At 37.4% G+C, this 20,011-nt stretch overlaps 1 protein-coding gene across 1 annotated transcript in view; it reads right to left on the reverse strand.

Moving 5' to 3' along the window:
• Positions 1-1,585: 1,585 nt before the first annotated feature.
• FAM81B (family with sequence similarity 81 member B) overlaps positions 1,586-20,011 on the reverse strand; it is a gene marked incomplete at its 3' end in the record, with an annotated part of 62,095 nt that continues 43,669 nt past the window's right edge. The window contains exons 7-9 of the mRNA XM_080925339.1: positions 5,145-5,280; positions 3,211-3,406; positions 1,586-1,719 (exon numbers count right to left, since the gene is read on the reverse strand). Of these exons, the coding sequence (XP_080781465.1) occupies positions 1,586-1,719; positions 3,211-3,406; positions 5,145-5,280 (466 nt within the window). The remainder of the gene's footprint in view (positions 1,720-3,210; positions 3,407-5,144; positions 5,281-20,011) is intronic.

Consider the following 20,011-nt stretch of genomic DNA (forward strand, 5'->3'; position numbering starts at 1 on the left):
GCTTTGATCTTATGTTCAAAAAGTCACTGCTACAACTAATGTCTAGAAATTTCCAGAATATTTTCCAAGAGCAGGTTCTAATACAGGGAAAGCAAATGCTGGGAGATAGCAGGATTTATACTATCTAGGACTGTATAAATGGTATTAGTATAAAAAAAAAGCACATGAGCTACTTTATCGTGTATTCTGCATATGGTCCCAGAGTTCCAGTGCTCTAGCATTAGCCTGTGTTTGTGGGAAGAGGAGCTTCACATTTCTTAAATGATTAAGCAAAGCATTTGAATTGGAATAAGTTCTATGTCTCTGCCTCCTTGACCTTCTCCAAAAGGAAGCCCATTCATGCTGATAAAAGTTTTCAGTGAACTTAAGTGGAATAATGCAAGGGGAAAGAGGTCCAATCCTCCAGTGCCCTCTGAACAGAGGTTAAATTGTTGTGTAACCATCAAAGTTTCTTCAGCTTCAGAGTCCCTCATGAGTATGAGTCCTGGATGTGTCTTAACAAGGTTTTGGGGAGCTTATTGTGTGTAATAGAACAAGTTTGGAGTTGTAATTCTGCAGGGTCTGTGCATGATATAGAGTCAAGAGATGAAGGGAAGAGAGGAGAAGAGAATATTTAATAGATGCTTCCAAATTACCCTTAATTCAGGTAGTAGTTTATAGGCTCACACATGCTCAACAAGAGCTTTCCCTTCTTTCTCTCACATGTCTATGCAGTATTATTAACTAACTCATTGTGTGCCAACCTGAAGATGGTATCCAAGCCCCCTTGATTTTTTTGAGAGCAAAGTTGGACATTTTTCATCCTTCCATTGCTTATTATAGTTTTAGTTGCTTACCTAGTCATATCTGTGACCATTTTGAAAACAAAAATTTGAATATATCATTTTCTTGCTGATTTACAAACATTTGTGATTACATGGAGTATCAGATCTTAATCCTTAGCGTGACAATTGGTTACAAGAAGACACTTTTCTGTTTAAAACTCTTAAATCTACTATGAAATTCCCTCGCTACAGAACTAATGATGCCATGTATATACCAATAACAGTAAATAGAGATGTTTTACATGATTAAAAACTTAGCAAAGTAGGTGAAATATTTGGGTGTTAAAATTGCTTTATTATGGGAGAAATTGTTACTGTTTTTAGAAATCTATGAACTAATGCTAAATGAAAATTGTTAAAGGAGATGTTTTGCATTAATGGACAAAATTCATGTTAGCAACAAGTTTTAACCACATCGTGGCTGTTATTTTCAGACATCACCAGTCATCTAGTGGGTCTGCCATAAACCTGAACTTACTTTATTCATCTGGTACACGATACAGATTATGCTTTTCTTACTCGTGGGCAAGTAAAAATATAACAAAACATGCATGAAAACAAATTTCTCAATTTTTCATTAAGAAATTAAAGGCATCATGAAGCTTTTTGATTTATTGTGTGTTTCCCCCCTGAAATGTCAATTTCCTTTAAAGACAATAAGAAACACCAGAAGAAGTATCCTAAAGATACTAGTTTTCTTCTTCACAACTTTTCCCAACAAACCATTGCACCAGCCGCTGGAAAAGAAAGTGCCTTCAAAGTTACACTTCTTGGAGTTCCACTATTTTACGCTGTAATTTCTTTAGGTCTTTCTGTACTTTATATTTCTCTAAATCCATTTTTGTTTTCTGTATTTGTTGGAGAGAATTGAGGGAGTCATGGATTGATTTAAATCCTAGAAGAGGAAAGGAGAACAGATATACCAAAGCAATGCATTGGACCTCCCCCACCCACAAATGTGCTCTTCAGCAGTACTTCCATAATTGATCAACCTTTAATTCAAAGAACATTAAATTCCATTAAGACAAACCTAAAAATATACAGATGAATTAGCTCATAATAGCCTAACTGGATCTGACTTTATTAACTGGATCTTTCCCCTTTTTATAATCATACTAGCTAGTAAAACAATTCTTTCAGAACTTTAAAGTATTTTATTCTCTTTATAGGCTCTGAAAAAAGATTTGTGGGCTTCAAAAAAGGTTCTTGTTACCCCCTTAAACAAGTGAGCAGCTTGGAGGAGCTAAAGAGTGACTGCCTGCTCCCCTCATCCCTCTTGTTCCTCTTGGAGCTTCCTACCTGTTCTTATATCTTGTCCCTCATGGCCACAGGCCTGTCAGGCCATAAGCTCAGACCCTGCATCCTGAGGTCTTCCACATAGTTGCTTAACAACATCTTTTTATTCAAAGTATAAAGGAGTACTCATCTGTAGTCTCTCTTCCCTAGAACTCCCACTTAGCAAAGTTAAAACAAAGACTGAAAAATTCTCTTCAACTCATGCTAAGCAACAATGAGTATAATTGAATAGGAAATGGATACTGCAATGAAATAGGAAGAGGGTCCCTTGTTGGAGGAGTCATTTGAGTCTGGGATATGATTCCTGGTCACAGAGTTTAGTATTTTAACTTGGCTGTAGGAGGTAGGGGGTTACTCTCTGTAGGCAGCACATTCACTCATGTGCCAGGAACACTGGGTGGAAGGAGGCTTCTCCAGAGCATCTCTGTGGGGCCAACATTTTGTGGAATTTACACATTTTTCTAAGCCCTGGAGGACACAGCACAGAGTAGAGCTTTCTCTAATAAAGGAGTCTTGCATTGTGACTCAAGGCAGATGGCACTTCACATCCCCATTCCTTTTCCTTAGATGACTTAGATGAGTCTTTCAAATCAATTCTCTTTGAAGGCAGCTCAGCTGGATACTGCTGCCTTTAGCCTCTTAAGAAAAACAGTCATTACAAAGACTCTGCTAACTCATCTCTTCCTCACTTGTAAAGGTCAAGTTTATGTTGCCAGGCTGACATCTGTCCAGCACCACCATTTGACTTAGTCTCCTAAGTTCATAATGGAGCCACAAGTCAGGCTTTGTGAGCCCAAGAACTTGCCATCTGACAGATTTATGATCCAAAGATCTTAGAAAGTAAAAAGCATTTCGCACAATGGCAAGCATAAGACGTGGTCAAGTAGAAATGAAGAACATCTACTCACGTAGGTACCTTCAGTATTATTCTGACCTTCTGTAAGATCTTTCGTGCTGCCAGATTAAATGCATGATGATGTCACTAATGACCAGACCCGCTGAAAATTGACACTTGGGAATGGAAGGGGAGGGAAGGAAGGGAAGGGAGGGAAGGGAGGGAAGGGAGGGAAGGCTTGTATTCTTTGCTCACCTGTTTGATAGTCATTTTGTATTTTCTCTAGTTCCCCCCAGATCCGCTTCTCTATTTGGCTCATTTTTTTGGACACTTTATTTTCTATGGCCTTCACTTTATTTACTTCTTCCTCCTGTTTCTGGGAGTTAATAAAATTCTCCAACTTGCTTGAAAGTTGCAGCATTTTTTCTTCCATCTTATTCTCAGACATTTCCTTAAAAAGAAAAAAATATCGGGGAGGGGGGTATCATGTGATAACACTTCAGACAAGAGCAGCAGAATGGATTTATGATTCAGCTTAAAGAAAGCGTTGTTTTCCTCATGGAGAACATGAACACTGTATGTCTCTAACTGTGCTCCTAAGTATGAGAGCCAAATGCTTAGTTTGACTTCGTCGTTTCTTTTGTAACACGACACATTATGCAGAGGGACTGCTATTGATGATGTGCTTGGGAGGTTTGGAATTTTAGTCTGATGTTTAAAGAAGTACCACAAAGGAAGATAACAGACACTTTTTCCTCTAAGCTCCTTGGATGTGCTCCTAGGTGTTATAACTAATCTTTACTCTCTAGAACCTCACATTTCTATGTGGACCCCAATCAATAAAAATGGTGACTCTATACTCTGTTTTTTTTCGGGAGGGGTTGTTTGTTTTTTTAATATTCTAAGTCAAACCCTTCCCCTATGAATTCTAGTTTGATTGGTAGATGATGGAACTCAGGACTTAGTACAGTAGAATGCTCACCAAGTGATCCTAGGGCAAGTGTAGGTGCAGTGACAGCCTTAGATTTGTGGGCTTTCCACAGAGAATCAGGGAGGAGAGACTAGGCACAAATGTCATGTCTCCTGTGAGTCTATTTCCTGCTGCTTGCTTTAGGAATGGTGGCTTCAGTCTTTCTCTTCCTCCCATGATGGCCTAGGCTTGCCCACTACTGCTTATAAATGGTAGGAGGCTTTGAGTACTTAGGGAGTTGAAGAACTAGGAGGTTCACTTGGCAGCCATGGATCTAACTATACAGACTTTGATAGTCACAGCAAAATTAAAGCTGTTGTTTGTGCCCAGCTCTTGGCCTGTACCTCATTCAGTTATGTACAGATTCAGGTGTGGGCTAGAGACAATGTTTACTGTGTTGCTGGCAGTCCCACTGAATGAAGGTCTCAAGACATCTTAACTTGTACAATCTCTGCATGGCAGGAAGCCATGGGCTACCATCATGGCTGTAAGCTGCCCTTATTGGAAGACTTGGGGTCCCAGCAGCAATGAGAGAAGCAAGCCCACACATAGGTGTGTTTCTATATGCAGTGTCGCTCTGAAGACTTGAACTTGCTTCACATGGTGTGATCAAGAAAAGAGTTCTTAAAACTTTGGATCTATGCCAGGCATGGTGGCACACACCTTTGATTTCTGCACTTAGGAGGTAGAAACAGGCAGATCTCTGTAAACTCCAGGCCAGCCTGATCTACACAGCATGTTCCACAACAACCAGCTACACATAGTAGGAGCCTGTCTCAAAAACAAAGACAAACAATAACAAGGAACTCTGCATCTGGTAAGAGATCTCAAATAGGGCCATTTTCTTGTTTCCCAGAAGCTCTCGAACTGTCATGAGGTCAAGTGTCACCTAGCACACTCATCCAGAGCCTCAGATTCCTAACGGAGAACCCCAGAAAAGATTCTTCAGTTTGGGCCGAGAGTGCTTTGTTGTTGTTGTTGCTGCTGCTGCTCTTTTTCCTCCTCTTGAAAAAGAAAATTTCTTTAAATTATTTTGGTACAGGGAGAGCATATTCTAGGAAATGTAGGTTCCCACATCTGGAGAGGAGATTCCTGGACCAGAGGCAGGCACCTCTGGACCTCCTACAGAGGTGTAAAACACAAGCTCTCCCATGCCACAGAGATTGCTGTCACGCTGGGGCAGCCACCAGCAATGCTGTTAACCTCAGTAGCGCCTTACCAGCTTTTCCTGCACAACCTTCAGACACTCATTTACGTGGCCCAGGTGGTCTTTTCTGTACTTGATAAACTGGTTTTCTGTCCACTTTTGATTGTTTTCAACTTCTTCGTATATGTTTGTAGAAAGTGAGTTAAATCTAAGGAAAAACGTTTTGATGAATGAATTTTATAAATCTATAAATAAATAAATGTAAATGTAAATAAAGTTAATAAACTAAAAAATTTAGCATCAAAAAGATACAGTAGGATAATGTCCCAGGGTCTGAGCAGGTACTTATGAGGCATTTTGGAGATGTGGATCCTGCCCTAGGCTGGAGTCCAGGCCAGTCATGGTCAGTAGCCCTTTATGTACCTCAGAATGTAAACATACATGGTGGCAAGCATATGGTAAGCTTACTGATAACTTTATCATACAGAAATGCATGTTATCTATGTGGAAATCCCCCTCAAGGCTTGAGGTTCTCTGTGTGAGGGAAAGAAAGGCTCAAGTTACTTTACAGTGGAGACTGACACATTTTCTGTCAAGAGCCAGACTGTGAGTGTTTCAGGCCCCGTAGCTTGAATGCTTTTACTGTACCACACAAATGGTATAACTCTGCTCTGACCAAACTCTGAATACCCAGAGCTGAATTTACAAAAAATATTTACAGGCCATGTAGAATAATGTTTTTTTAAAAATTACTCAAAAGTATAAAATGCATCACCTTTGATCAGACTCAGCTGCTTGAGTTTGCTCGTCCTTGCTCTACAAGATCCATCTGAAGCAAGGAGAAGAGCAAAAGGGACAGACAATTCCATTATAGGGAGATGTGGGCAAGCCCCAAAATGTACCTCAGCAGAGCAATGTCTGAGGTTTGGCTTTGGGTAGTGTGTGCCCTGGGGAAATCATCATCAGAACCATCTCCTCTGCCACTGGTTGATCTGAGTGGATGAATGTACAGAAAGGAACTGCTGCTGTCACTATGAAGTATAAGATGGTTAAATAAATAAGAAGGTTTTTACAAATGGGAGTGAATGTTTTTAGAAGTTAAAAGCATTGTAAGCAGGCAGAATTAATAGAAAATGTCACCGTGGGGTGGCTCAGGGGCACAATGGGGGATTATATTTTAATTGACAGAGATGTAGATCTGAGGAGAGAGAGGAAGTGTGGAGGTATGTGAGTACTCCCTGAGATGGCAATTTAAAATTCTCGCTGGAACAGGCCAAAATATTAGACTGTCAGGGATGATATGTGCTGTCACTGTTGATAAAATCCTTCTCGATGAGTAGTGTTGAAGTAATAATTGCTCCAATATTCTTCTGACAAAGTTAGGTTCAGATTATGGTATTCTTTGAGATCACTTAAGATCTGAGGGACACATGGCACATATGTATATCTTTCTAGCTGCCATGAGAAGTATTTGGATTCATAATTGTAAAAATGGGAACGCCAGCTGAGTGCCTCAGCATACAACTAAAATGCTAGCACTTGCCTGTAGCTGCAGGATTGTTCACAAGGTCGAGGCAAGTCTGACCTACTGTAGACTAGGCAGGGTTGCAGACTGAGATGTTGTCTCAAAGCAAAAGAGAGAAGCAGGGTGGAAGGAAAAGAGGAAAGAAACAACAACCTCAAAACGGGTGCTATAAAATAATCACTATATAGTCCAGTGGCTGTGAACTACAGAGGATATTGGTGTCTGAAGACAATTTTCATAGTCAACACTTGGGGGCGCTATTGGCATTTAGTGCACAGAGACTATGGCTGCTACTGCGAATCCTCCTGAGGCATACAGCCAAGGTCATGCAACCAAACCATCAGTAATGTTAAAGGTGATGAACCCTGACTTGCATCACAAAGGCAAGGAACAGGGAAAGTATGTTAATTAAAGTCTGATCTTCATCACATATAATTTTTTCACATTAGTTTTTGACACTCACAGAAACTTATCTTGATTTAGCTGAGTTCCTTGGCATTGAAGGATATGAAACCAGTTTCTTTTCTTATTCTTAACAGTGTCATGATTCCCAAGCAGGCGTGCAAATGTCTGACTGCTGTTAGCTTCAGACAAATAGGTTCAATGAGAGTTGTGTGGACAGCACCATTTGGGCCAACAGTTTCCTCTTTGTGGATGGCTCCTTTGGTTGCTTCTACTTTTGACTCTCCAGACGTTCTTCTCTGTTAATAACACCCTTTTCACAGAAACCTCTTTTCTGATCACCCTGAGAAAGAAGATGCTTAACCTAAAGGGACATCCACTTGCTCTATGCCTTCACTGTTTTATTGTTATGAAAAGACACCATCCATGGCCAATACAAGTCTTATAAAATAAAGTATTAAATTGGGGGATTGCTTACAGGTTGAAAGGATTAGGCCATTATCATTACGCCAGGGGACATCATGGTGGCACACATGGTACTGGAGCAGTAGCTAAGAGTTACATCATGATTCATGGGCAAAGAGGGAGAGCGAGAACTTGGGCCTAGTGTGGGCTTTTGAAAACCTCAAAGCCCATGCCTAGTGACACACTTTCTCCAACAAATCCACACCTTCTAATCCTTCTCAAATAGTTCCACTAACTAGAGACCAAGTATTCAAACATTTGAGCTCTTGAGCCATCCTCATTCAAATGATCAGACTTTATTTGTCAATAATTAAGTGGGCATAGCTTTGCCATTTTATTTCTAGGTCCTATTTCTACTACAATGGTGCACTGGTCCATTTTTATATCAAAACCAAGCTGTCTTTATTGCTATAACTCTGTGTAGTATTATATGACGTCAGGTAGTGTAATCTCTCAAACATCGTTTTCATTCCTTAGGATAGCTTTGACTATTTGTGTTTGTGTGTGTGTGTGTGTGCATACGTGTGTGTATGTGTGTGTATTGTGTGGTTTTGTGGTTCCATATGAGTTTTTGTATTGATTTTCCTATACCTGTGAAACATGATGTGGAAGTTTTGAATTGAATATGTTTGATATTGATTTAGGTATTATAGATGTTTTTATAATATTAATAATTCTACCTACTCAGGAGCATGAAATAGTTTCTCATCATTTAGTAGATGCTGTGATCTCATTTTTTAATATCTTGACATTTTTTCTGTAAAAATCTTTTACTTCTTCAGTTATTTTTCTAAATACTTAATCTTTAGAGAAAATATTTTAAATTAAAAAAAAATCCCATACAATAAATCCTGACCATAGCATCCCCTCCCCCAACACCTTTCAAATAATCTCCACATTTTCATCCACCCAATTTCATGTCCTCCTCTCAAACAGGCATCAAACAAGCAAAACAAAACACAACAGCAACAACAACAAAACCCATAACCCTTCCATGCACAAGAAACACACACAAATTCCACAAAAACACAAATTTGGAAACCATATTACACAACCTAAAGTTCATGAGAACATAAATAAAACAAAATGTTCAAATAAAGCAATGTGGGACAAAATTCTAACACAGTGCCATTTTCTTGTTGACCTTCTACTGCTGGGCACAGGGCCTACTACACTTACATGTGGATAACAAATGCATCCAGGAAGTTTTCTCCAATGGAGAATAACTCACTTTTCCTTTGCAAGTGTATACTGGCTGGTTTTGTGTCAACTTGACACAAGCTGGAGTCATCACATAGAATGAAGCTTCCATTGAGGAAATGCCTCCATGAGATCCAGCTGTAAGGCATTTTCTTAACTAGTGATCAAGGGGTGAAGGGCCCAGTCCATTGTGGGTGGTACCATTCCTGGGCTGGTAGACCTGAGTTCTATAAGAAAGCAAGCTGAGCAAGCCAGGGAAAGCAAGCCAGTAAGTAACATCCCTCCATGGCCTCTGCATCAGCTCCTGCTTCCTGACCTGCTTGGGTTCAAGTCCTGGATTCCTTTGGTGATGAACAGTGATATGGAAGTGTAAGCTGAATAAACCCTTTCCTCCTCAACTTGCTTCTTGGTCATGATGCTTGTGCAGGAACAGAAACCCTGACTGAGGCAAAGTGCTAGTCAATTAGAGAAAACGTCTTGGTTAGGGATGGGAACTGTGTCTACTTTCCCTCTCAGTGCTGGGACCATGTCTGAATTGAACCTGTACAGGCCCTGTGTAGGTTGACATAGTATCTGTGAGTTAATATGTGTGTCATTCCTTTTGTATCTGGAAGATACTGTTTCCTAGTGTCTTCCATCCCCTCTGGCTCTTACAATCTTTCTACCTCTTCTTTTCCATGCTTTCCTGACCCCTGAGATGAAAGGTTTGATGAAGACATCCCATTTAGAACTGAGTGTGCCAAGGCCTCTCACTCTCTGTATATTACCCAGTTGTGGGTCTATGCATTTTCATCTTACTGAAGGAGAAAGGTCTGTGATGATGGCTGTCTGATGTACTGGCAGAGTAGCAGCAGATCATCCAGAGTCATTTTATTTCTATGTTCCTTTAGCAGAATTGTAGTATTTGGTTTATGGGGGGAAGCTATTTTCAATGGAACGTTTTCCCTAATTTCTTTTTCAGAGACTCATCTATTAGTATATATGAAGGGTCATTTTGTTTTGTTTTTAAAATACATACTGTTTCTGTATCCTGCAAGAACCTTACTATAAGTGTTTATTATAAGATCCCAAAATTTTCTAGTTGACTCAATAGGGTTTCCTCAGTAAAAGATGTCTCTGTAAATAGGGATATTTTGAATTCTTCCTTTATTATTAGTGTCTCTTTATTTCTCTTATCTAATTGCTGTAACTAAGACTTTGAGCACCATCTCAAACAAGAGAGGGGAGAGTGAATGAGCATTCTTGTATCGTTTCTGATCTTAGAGAAAATGTCCTTGACTTGTCTCCATTTAATATAATGTTGGCTGCTGGTTTGTAGCCTTTATTATTTGAGGTATGTTCCATATATTCCTGCCATATCCAGAACTTTTATCATAGAAGCATGTTGGACTTTGCCAAATGCCCTGTTTTTGTCTTGGGGGTTGTTTGCATGGTGTATTACATGCATTGACTTACATGTGTTTCTTGCTTTTCTGAAATGAGGCCCACTTGGCCATAGTGTGTAATTCCTGATATGTTCTTGAATTCTGTTTACAAATGTGTTGTTGAGAATTTTTGAATCTCTGTTCATCAAAGAAACTGGTCTGAACACTCTGCTAGCCCATGGCCTGCTCCTGCTAGAAAGACAAGTAGGCTGACTGTGGGTCTACATTCTCCTTTTGCTCCACCAGATCCATTGCCCCTCTTTCCTTCAGCTGTGTAGCAGAAAACTCTTTCCTTTCTGATCCCATCCTCACTGGATCACAAACACCTCCTCCAACTTTATTTCCTCAACTCATTCCAGAGTTTCAGTCTCTAATACCAGCTGGTACTCTCTTTGAACAGATCAATGAAGCAGCCAGGAAAAAAGGCAGCACACAGCCATCAGACTCTCTGAAAATTCTGATAGTAAATGAAAAGTAAAAAAATTTACCTACACAACAAACTCAAATCCAGAAACCATTAATTAGATCTATAATCATTTTAAACTTAGCTGCCTAGATGCCGATATAAGAAGATAGTCAATAATAGCCAGGGAAATAATTTATCTACTAGAGTCCAACCAAAGCAGGTTCTGAATACTCCAACACAGGTGAAATGCAAGAAAAAGATCTTACAACAAACTACATAAAGATGACAGAGGTCTTCAAGAAGGAAAGACTCTAAAATCCAGAAATGTGTTAATAGAAATGTTGCAGACTACAAGAGATCACAGATGGGAATTCAGATTACTATATGAAACAAAACTTTCAACCACCATAAATGGATAAAATAAGATATTCCATAATAAAATGAAATGTAAGCCATACTTATCTACAAATATATTCCTACAAAGGGTGCTAAAAGGAAAGCTCCAACCTAAGGAGGTTAAATACATCAATTAAAAATACAGGAAATAATCCCAGATATCCCAAATCAAAGGAAGACACACACACAAGCACCAGCATCACCAAAAATAAAAAATGAAAAACAGATATCATTTGTTATTGATAGTTCTCAATATTGATGGCTTCAATTCCCCCAATAAAAAGACATAGAATAAGAGAATGGATGTGAAAATATGACCCCATCCTTCTGCATCCAAAAAAAAAAAAAAAAACAAAAAAACAAAAAAACCAAAAAACAAAAAAACTCTCAACATCAAAGACAGACACTGACTGCATTAATAAATGACTGGAAAAGGATATTCTAAGCAAATAAGCCCGAGAAACCAGCTGCCATCTAACAAAATAGACTTCAAAACAAACCTAGCCAGAAGAGATAGGAAAGAACACTTCATAATCATCAAATGAAAAAATCAATCAAGATGACATTTTAATTTTTATCATTTATGCTCCAAGCACAAGGGCAGTGAATGAGATATTACTAATACTTAAATCACATGTGGATCCTCACACCCTGAGAGTGGTAGACTTTAATATCCAACTCTTAGCAATAGACAAAAACTAAACAATGAAATGTTGGCATTAATAGACACTATTAATCAAATAAACAATTCATAGTATAGAAGATCTCATACTAGCAACTTAACAGCACACCTAAAATCTCTAGACAAAAAAGAAATCACTCCCAAGAAGAGCAGACAGCAAGAAATAGTAGGCAGAAACTATAACAGAAATAAAGAGAATAATACAAAAAGTCAATGAAAAAAGAGTTGGTTCTTTGAAAAAAGAATTAAGATCAACAGAACCTTATCAAAATTAATTAAAAGACACAGAAAAAATATCCAAATTGACAAAATGACAAACAAAAAGGGGGACATAACAGCAGACACCAAGGACATCGAGAGAATCATAAGGACGTACTTTAAAAACCTGGACTCCACCAAAAATCTAAACAAAAAAATGGATAATTTCCTTGATAGATATCACTTGCCAAAGTTAAATCAAGAGCAGATCAACAATCTAAATAGACCTATAACCCTAATGAAATAGAAACAGCCATTAAAGATCTCTCAGTCTGGCCCAGGGCCAAATTGTTTAGCAGAGAATTCTATCAGACTTTCAAAAAAAGTTAATGCCAATCCTTCTCAAGTAAGTCCACAAAAATAGAAACAGGAGAAGTATTGCCCAATTCATTCTATGAGGCCACAGTTAACTGGCAGGAGCCGGCCTGGACCGGAGTGGTTTGAAGTAGGGCATAGAGTTGGACATAGAGGTAGCTTTAAAGACTGATGACCTCTGGCCTTCTAGCTCTCTAACTATACTGAATGCTTGCTGATAACTTCTTAAAAAAATCCCAAAAATGTTTTTGTTTATTCTATGGTTAAAAGCCACTGGCTTTGGTGACTAACACCTATTGCCTAGCAGCAGAGAACTAAGTAAAAAATTTATTGCTATCGCTTTCTTCTCTGTTTAAGCAACCAAAAGCCTTTCTGGCTAGGCTGGTTAATGCATTGTGAACCAGAGAGGAACAAAAGGGAAAGAATTAAGATGCTTTATTCAGGAAGATATGCACAGACACATATACATTCATTTACCCACACTGCTGGGCCCTACTATCTGTCTCAACTCCACAAGTATTCATGCATGCTTACATACATACCCATATACCTACACATATACATATATACAGACATATACATTTGGATGTATGGATAAAGCAGAGACCCCCCTCCAAGCCAAACCATCCAACCAACAATCTTATTTCTTTCCTCTAGACCTTTTATACCTTCTTAGTAAAAAAGTTCTTTAGGAAATTACCTCAGAGATACAATGTTACGTAAAATGGGAGTTACAAAAGGATGTTAATATTATTTTCAAAGCACTGTTTCATACTGTAAGCTATGAAACATAAAAGTTCAAAGGAAGTTTTTACACGGCCTTGCTTCATCATAGTTCACACCTATGGGTTTATCATTGGACTTAGATGTTTTCCCTTGGACATAAATTTGTCCCAAATTTATTTCTATTTTTAGTATAATTATGAAAGTTCATTGTATCTCTTCTTATGCCGCCTTTACTTAATATATGAGGAGTGGGCACACTATATTCTTGATTTTACTTTTATTACATCTTTCTAGCAAAAAAACTCAGACCATCTTAAAAAATTTCCTTCCTAAAATTATTTGAATTAAATCATGAATTTTATGAAATCATTAATTAATCTAAATAGTGTTAATTCATGAACGTTCATCTTTATGTTGATTTGTAGGAAATTTGATCAATGGGTTAATGCCCATGGATTATTATATTAATTTAATGATGACAGAAAAGGGATATCAGCTGTCAGCTGTAAGAAGCAATCCTGAGATGAAGTCTTTTTGAAACCCATTGTAGAACATGCAAAAATGGCAGGCCACCTCCAGGAAGGTCACCTGCTAGATTTAGATGGCTCCTGACAAGTTACCCTATGATACATTTTGGTGTCAAACAAAGACCCAACAAAAAGTAAGGAAATTACAGACCAATTTCCCTTATGAACATAGATGCAAAGACCCTGAGTAAAATACTTGCAAACCAAGTCTAAGACTATTTCAAAACAATGACCCACCATGATCAAGTAGGCTTTATTCCAGAGATGCAGGGATATACAGAAATCAATAAATATAATCTACCAAAAAAAGTGGATGAAAAATTACATAATCATCTTATTAGATGACAAAAAAGCCTTTTACAAAATCCAACACTGTTTTATGATATGGGAGTTAGAAACTCCTACAGCTGATAAACACTTTCAGCAAAGTACTTTGAGTTGAGTTTTGATATAATTATGTCTTGTGCACTAGTGATTGTATTACACCAGGAAACTGTTTTCCAAATTGTACTGTGTTTAAATAAATTGGCACTAAACTACCTGTCACCCAACTCCCAAAGTTTAATCCAGGCCAAGTCAGGCTGAACAGAGTTATTATTCTTACCTATTTGTGGATGTTTCCCTGCCTGTCATGACACCTGTAGGAACTGTTTCACAATGACACTTACTAAACCAGGTTTGTGCTGTTGTCTTCCTAAGAGCTAGCAGTTGAAAACAATCTATATGCCCCTCAACAGAAGAATGGATAACAAAAATGTGGTCCATTTCACAATGGAGTATTACTCAGATATTTAAGAAAAAAACCATGAAATTTGCAGGCAAATGGGTAGAACTAAAAAAAAAATCTTACTAAGTGAGATATACCAAACCCAGAAAGATAAATATGGCCTGTATCCACTTATATCTGGAAATTCACTATTAAATAAATAATAACTAAACTACAGTTCATAAACCCAGGGAGGATAAGCAGAGAGGAGAAGGCTAGGCCAGCATCTCTCCTGGAGATGAATAGATTTTATGGGTGAAATAGAGCCTTGAAGGAGGAGGATTGATAGGGACAAGAAAGGGAGGATCTCGTGAGAAGAGAGAGAGTATTGAGGAATGGACTGAGATGAAGGACATTTAAGAGGCTATATGGAAACCCAGTAACAATAAAATAACTCAATTATATTGTGCTATACTCATAAATTGGTGCTCTAAAATAAAGTTAAATTTTTTGCAGGAAGATTGATGAATTTAGAATGTATATTATTAAGCAAAGGTACACAATCTCTAAAGAAATAAACTGCATGTTCTCTCTCATATTTAGAATCTAGCCAATTATATATATATATATATATATATATATATATATATATATATATATATATATAAACAAACGTATATATGGGTACAGCACAATATAAAAAAAGAGCAAGAATGTAAATATACAGGGAATAAGGAAGAACAAACTGCAGGTATGAAAATAAATTTTGGTTTTGGTAGTAGATTAGTGCGTAAAATACATTCAACAATGAAAGTGCAAAAATTAATGCTTAGTCCTATAGTTTCCGTTCTGCTTGCCTATCCAACTGTGCTGCAGTCCACAGCTTCAGGTCCACTCACCTATCCTAACTGTGCTTCGATCCACAACTTCCGTTCTGCTCACCTATCCCAACTGTGCTATAGTCCACTTAGGGTCTGGTTAATTTTGGTGTGCTATACTTTTACTTATTTGCAAGTTCTTTTTAAAATAAGGATTATAAATTAAAAGGTAAAATACAAATGGTCAGTGAATGTCAAGCTATTTAAAAACCTAAGATTCTTTGACTTTTATCTCCTTTTTCTCCATGTCTGGGGAAGTATTGTTATGGCTTACGGAGACAGTAAGTCCCAGGTAATCTATAGCCTTCCAACTGAGAACTGAGACTTTAAGTTCACCTTTGCTTGTAATAAATGTGAGCATTTGTTCCCTTATCACATATATAGTATGAATGTCTTTCTGAACAAGAAAACACTAACTACGCCCAAATAACATCTTCTGGGAAGGTGTGTTGCTATTGAGTTTCAGAAATTAAAATAAAGTCAGAAACGAAATTACTACTGTAACCCTTTCATTACAAGACCAGTCTTCAATTAGAGAATGACTTTCTTTTATCATTGGAAATCAGACTTCATCTGCTGGTAATATATTAAAACAAAAAAAAATTTTTAAAAAGAATTTTTCTTCAAAGAAAAAATAAAATAAGATTGTGTAAATCTTTGCTTAGAATTCTCTCTATGATCATGGACATGATTCACCCTAATTCTGTAGATTATAGAACTAATAATTGAAAATCATAATATTAATTTATTTTATGCCATCTACAGTTTACTTACCAGATCATCAGGATAGGTGGGTAGGTAGATGATAGATAGATAGGTAGGTAGGTAGGTAGGTAGATAGATAGATAGATAGATAGATAGATAGATGATAGGTAGGTAGGTAGGTAGATAGGTAGATAGATAGATAGGTAGGTAGGTAGGTACGTAGATAGATAGATAGATAGATAGATAGATAGATAGATAGATAGATAGATAGATGATAGAGTGAGTGAGTGATGGCTTGTATATTCTCAGCTTAGGAAGTGGCACTATTAAAAGGTGTAGCCTTGTAGGACTGTGTCACTGTAGGCTTGGGCTTTAATGCCCTCTTTAGAGCTGCCTGGAAGCCAGTCTTCTTGCAGCCTTCAGATGAAGATGTAGAGCTCTCAGCTCTTCCTGCACCATGCCTGCCTAGATGCTGCTATGCTCCCACACTGATGATAATGGACTGAAACTTTGAACCAATAAGCCAGCCCTAATTAAATGTTGTCCTTTAAGGTTAAGGTTGCCTTGGTCTTGGTGTCTATTCACAGCAATAAAACCCTAACTAAGTCAGATAGATACCAAGCAGACAGACAATATGTAAGTAAGTTGGTAGACATTTAAAAAAATTTTTTTAAGACAAAAACCAGACTTTTCAGTTATGGTCAGAGTCTACAGTAGGACAATACAGGCTATTTATTCATTTCAGTTTTGTTTAATATTTTTAAATTGAACAACTTTATTTTAAAAAACAAAGATAAATGTACAGATTTTAAAAGCATTTTTGCATAATTGTATATGAATACATTTTTGTCAGTACTTGATTTTTTTAAAGGTTTGATAGTATGTCTTAAAATCTTACTAGTTACAATGAGCATAAAGTACATGTAAAACAAGATGTAACCTGGAAATAGTCAAAGATTTCTTGGTGTGTAAAGATTAAGCATAATGATTTTTCATTTTTTTGGTCTTTGTTTTTCTTGAACTTTATATATTCTATAAGTTGTTTCTGGGGTGTTCAGAGCTTTCTGGGGTTAGTATCCAATTATCAGTGACTGCATATTATGTCTGTTCTTTTGTGACTGGGTTATCTTGCTCAGGATGATATTCTCTAGATGCATTCATTTTATTAAGAATTTGGTTAAGTCGTTGTTTCTGGTGGCTGAGTAGTACTCCATTGTGTAAATATACCACAATTTTTGTATCCATTCACCTACTGAAGGACATCTTGGTTCTTTCCAGCTTCTGGCTATTAATAAATAGGCTATTAATAAACTATAATGTCATCTGCAAACAGTGATGTTTTTACTTCTTCCTTTCCAATTTGTATCCCTTTGATTTCCTTTTGCTGTCTAATTGCTTCAGCCAGGACTTTCAGTACTATGTTGAATAGGTAGGGGGAGAGTGAGCAGCCTTGTCTAGTCCCTGATTTTAGTGGGATTGCTTCAAGTTTCCCACTGTTAAGTTTGATGTTGGCTGTTGGTTTGCTGTATATTGCTTTTATTATGTTTAGGTATGGGCCTTGGATTCCTGTTCTTTCCAGGACTTTTAACATGAAGGGGTGTTGAATTTCGTCAAATGCTATCTCAGCATGTAGTGAGATGACCCTGTGGGTTTTTTTTTTTTTTTTTTTTTTTGAGTTTGTTTATATGGTGGATTACGTTGATGGATTTTCATATATTAAACCATCCCTGCATCCCAGATATGAAGCCTACTTGATCATGGTGAATGATTGTTTTGATGTGTTCTTGGATTCAGTTTGCAAGGATTTTGTTGAGTATTTTCACATCAATGATCATGAGTGAGATTGGTCTGAAGTTCTCTTTCCTTGCAGGGTCTTTGTGTGGTTTAGGAACGAGGGTTATTGTGGCCTTGAAAATGAGTTAGGTGTTGATCCATCTGACTCTATTTTGTGGAATAGTTTGGAGAGTATTGGTATTAGGTTGTCAATAAATGTCTGATAAAATTCTGCACTGAACCCATCTGGACCTGGGCTTTTTTTTGGTTGGGAGGCTTTTGATGACTGCTTCTATATCTTTAGGTGTTATGGGATTATTTAGATGGTTTACCTGGTCCTGGTTTAACTTTAGTATCTGGTATCTGTCTAGGAATTCTTCTATTTTCTCCAGATTTTCCAGCGTTGTTGAGTATAGACTTTTGTAGTAGGATCTGATGATTTCTTGAATTTCCTCAGTTTCAGTGGTTATTTCTCAACTTTCCTTTCTGATTTTGTTAATTTGGATACTCTCTCTTTGCTCTCTAGTTAGTTTGGCTAAGGGTTTATCAATCTTGCTAATTTTCTCAAATAACCAGCTCTTGGTTTTGTTGATTCTTTAAATGGTTCTTTTTGTTTCTATTTGGTCAATTTCTGCTCTGAGTTTGATTATTTCTTGCCATCTACCCCTCTTGGGTGTATCTGCTTCCTTTTGTTCTAGAGCTTTCAACTGTGCTTTCAAGTTGCTAGTGTATGCTCTCTCTAGTTTCTTTTTGGAAGCACTCAGAGCTATGAGTTTTCTTCTCAGTGCTGCTTTCATTGCATCCCATAGGTTTGGGTATGTTGTGTTTTCATTTTCATTAAATTCTAAGAAATTCTTCATTTCTTTCTTTATTTCTTCTTTGACCATGCTATTGTTTAATAGAGCATTGTTTAGTTTCCATGTGTATATGGGCTTTTTGTTGTCTTTGTTGTTATTAAAGACCAGCCTTACACCATGGTGATTTGATAGGATGCATGGGAGTATTTCAATCTTCTTATATTTATTGAGGCTTGTTCTGTGACTGATTATATGGTCAATTTTGGAGAAGGTCAGTGAGGTTCTGAGAAGAAAGTGTATTCTTTCATTTATTAAATGTTCTGTAGATGTCTGTTAATTCCAATTGGTTCATAACCTCTGCTAGTTTCACTGCGTCTTTGTTCAGTTTCTGTTTCCATGATCTGTCCATTGATGAGAGTGGGGTATTGAGGTCTCCCACTATTATTGTGTGGGGTGCAATGTATTTTTTGAGCTTTAGTAGGGTTTCTTTTATGAATATGGGTGCTCTTGTGTTTGGAGCATAGATGTTAAGAATTGAGAGTTCCTCCTGAAAAATTTTTCTTGTATTGAGTAAAAAGTGTCCTTCCTTATCTTTTTTGATAACTTTTGGTTGAAAATCTACTTTATTAGATATTAGAATGGCCACTCCAGCTTGCTTCTTGGGACCATTTGCTTAGAAGTTTTTTTTCCAACCTTTTACTCTGAGATAGTGTTTGTCTTTGTCTCTGAGATGAGTTTCCTGTATGCAGCAAAATGCTGGATTCTGTTTATGTATCCAATCTGATAGCCTATGTTTTTTTATTGGGGAATTGAGTCCATTTATGTTAACAGATATTAAGGAATAGTGGTTGCTGTTTCTTGCTATTTTTAGAGGTAGAATTATGCCTGTGTGTCTTTCTTCTTTTGCTTTTCTTGCTTAGGTATTTACTTGTTTTTACTAGGATGTAGCTTCTCTCCTTGTATTGGGTTTTGCACCTATAATTCGTTGTAGTGCTGAGTTTGTGGTCAGATATTGTGTAAATGTAGTTTTGTCCTGGAATATCTTGGTTTTTCCATCTCTGGTGATTGAGAGTTTTGCTGGGATTAGCAGCTTGGGCTGACAGTTTTGTTCTCTTAGGGTGTGCATGATGTCTGTCCAGGATCTTCTAGCTTTCAAAGTCTCTGTTGAGAAGTTGGGTGTGATTCTGATTGGCCTGCCTTTATATGTTACACGACCTTTCCCCCTTACTGCTTTTAGTATTCTTTCTTTGCTTTAGGCATTTGGCATTTTGACTATTATTTGTCAGGAGGACTTTCTTTTCTGGTCCACTCTATTTGGAATTCTGTAGGCTTCTTTTATGCTCATGGTCATCTCATTCCTAAGGGTAAGGACGCTTTCTTCTATGATTTTGTTGAAGATATTTACTGTGCCTCTCAGTTGATATTCGTTGCCCTCTTCTATTCCTAGTATCCTAGGTTTGGTCTTCTCATTGTGTTCTGGATCTCCTGGATATTTTGGGTTAGGAGATTTTTGGCTTTTGCATCTTCTCTGACTGTTTTGCCTATGTTTTCAATGTTCTCTTCGGCCCCTGAGATTCTCTTCCATCTCTTGTAGTCTGTTGGAGATGCTTGCATCTGTGACTCCTGATTTCTTTTTTAGGTTTTCTACCTCCAGGGTTGTCTCTTTTAGTCTTTTCTTTATTGTTTCCATTTCCATTTTAAATTCCTTCTTCAATTCCTTTATCTCTTTGGTTCTCTTTTCCTCTAGTTTTTTG

Source organism: Micromys minutus (genome assembly GCF_963924665.1).
Source record: "Micromys minutus genome assembly, chromosome: 11".
Lineage (NCBI taxonomy): Eukaryota > Metazoa > Chordata > Mammalia > Rodentia > Muridae > Micromys > Micromys minutus.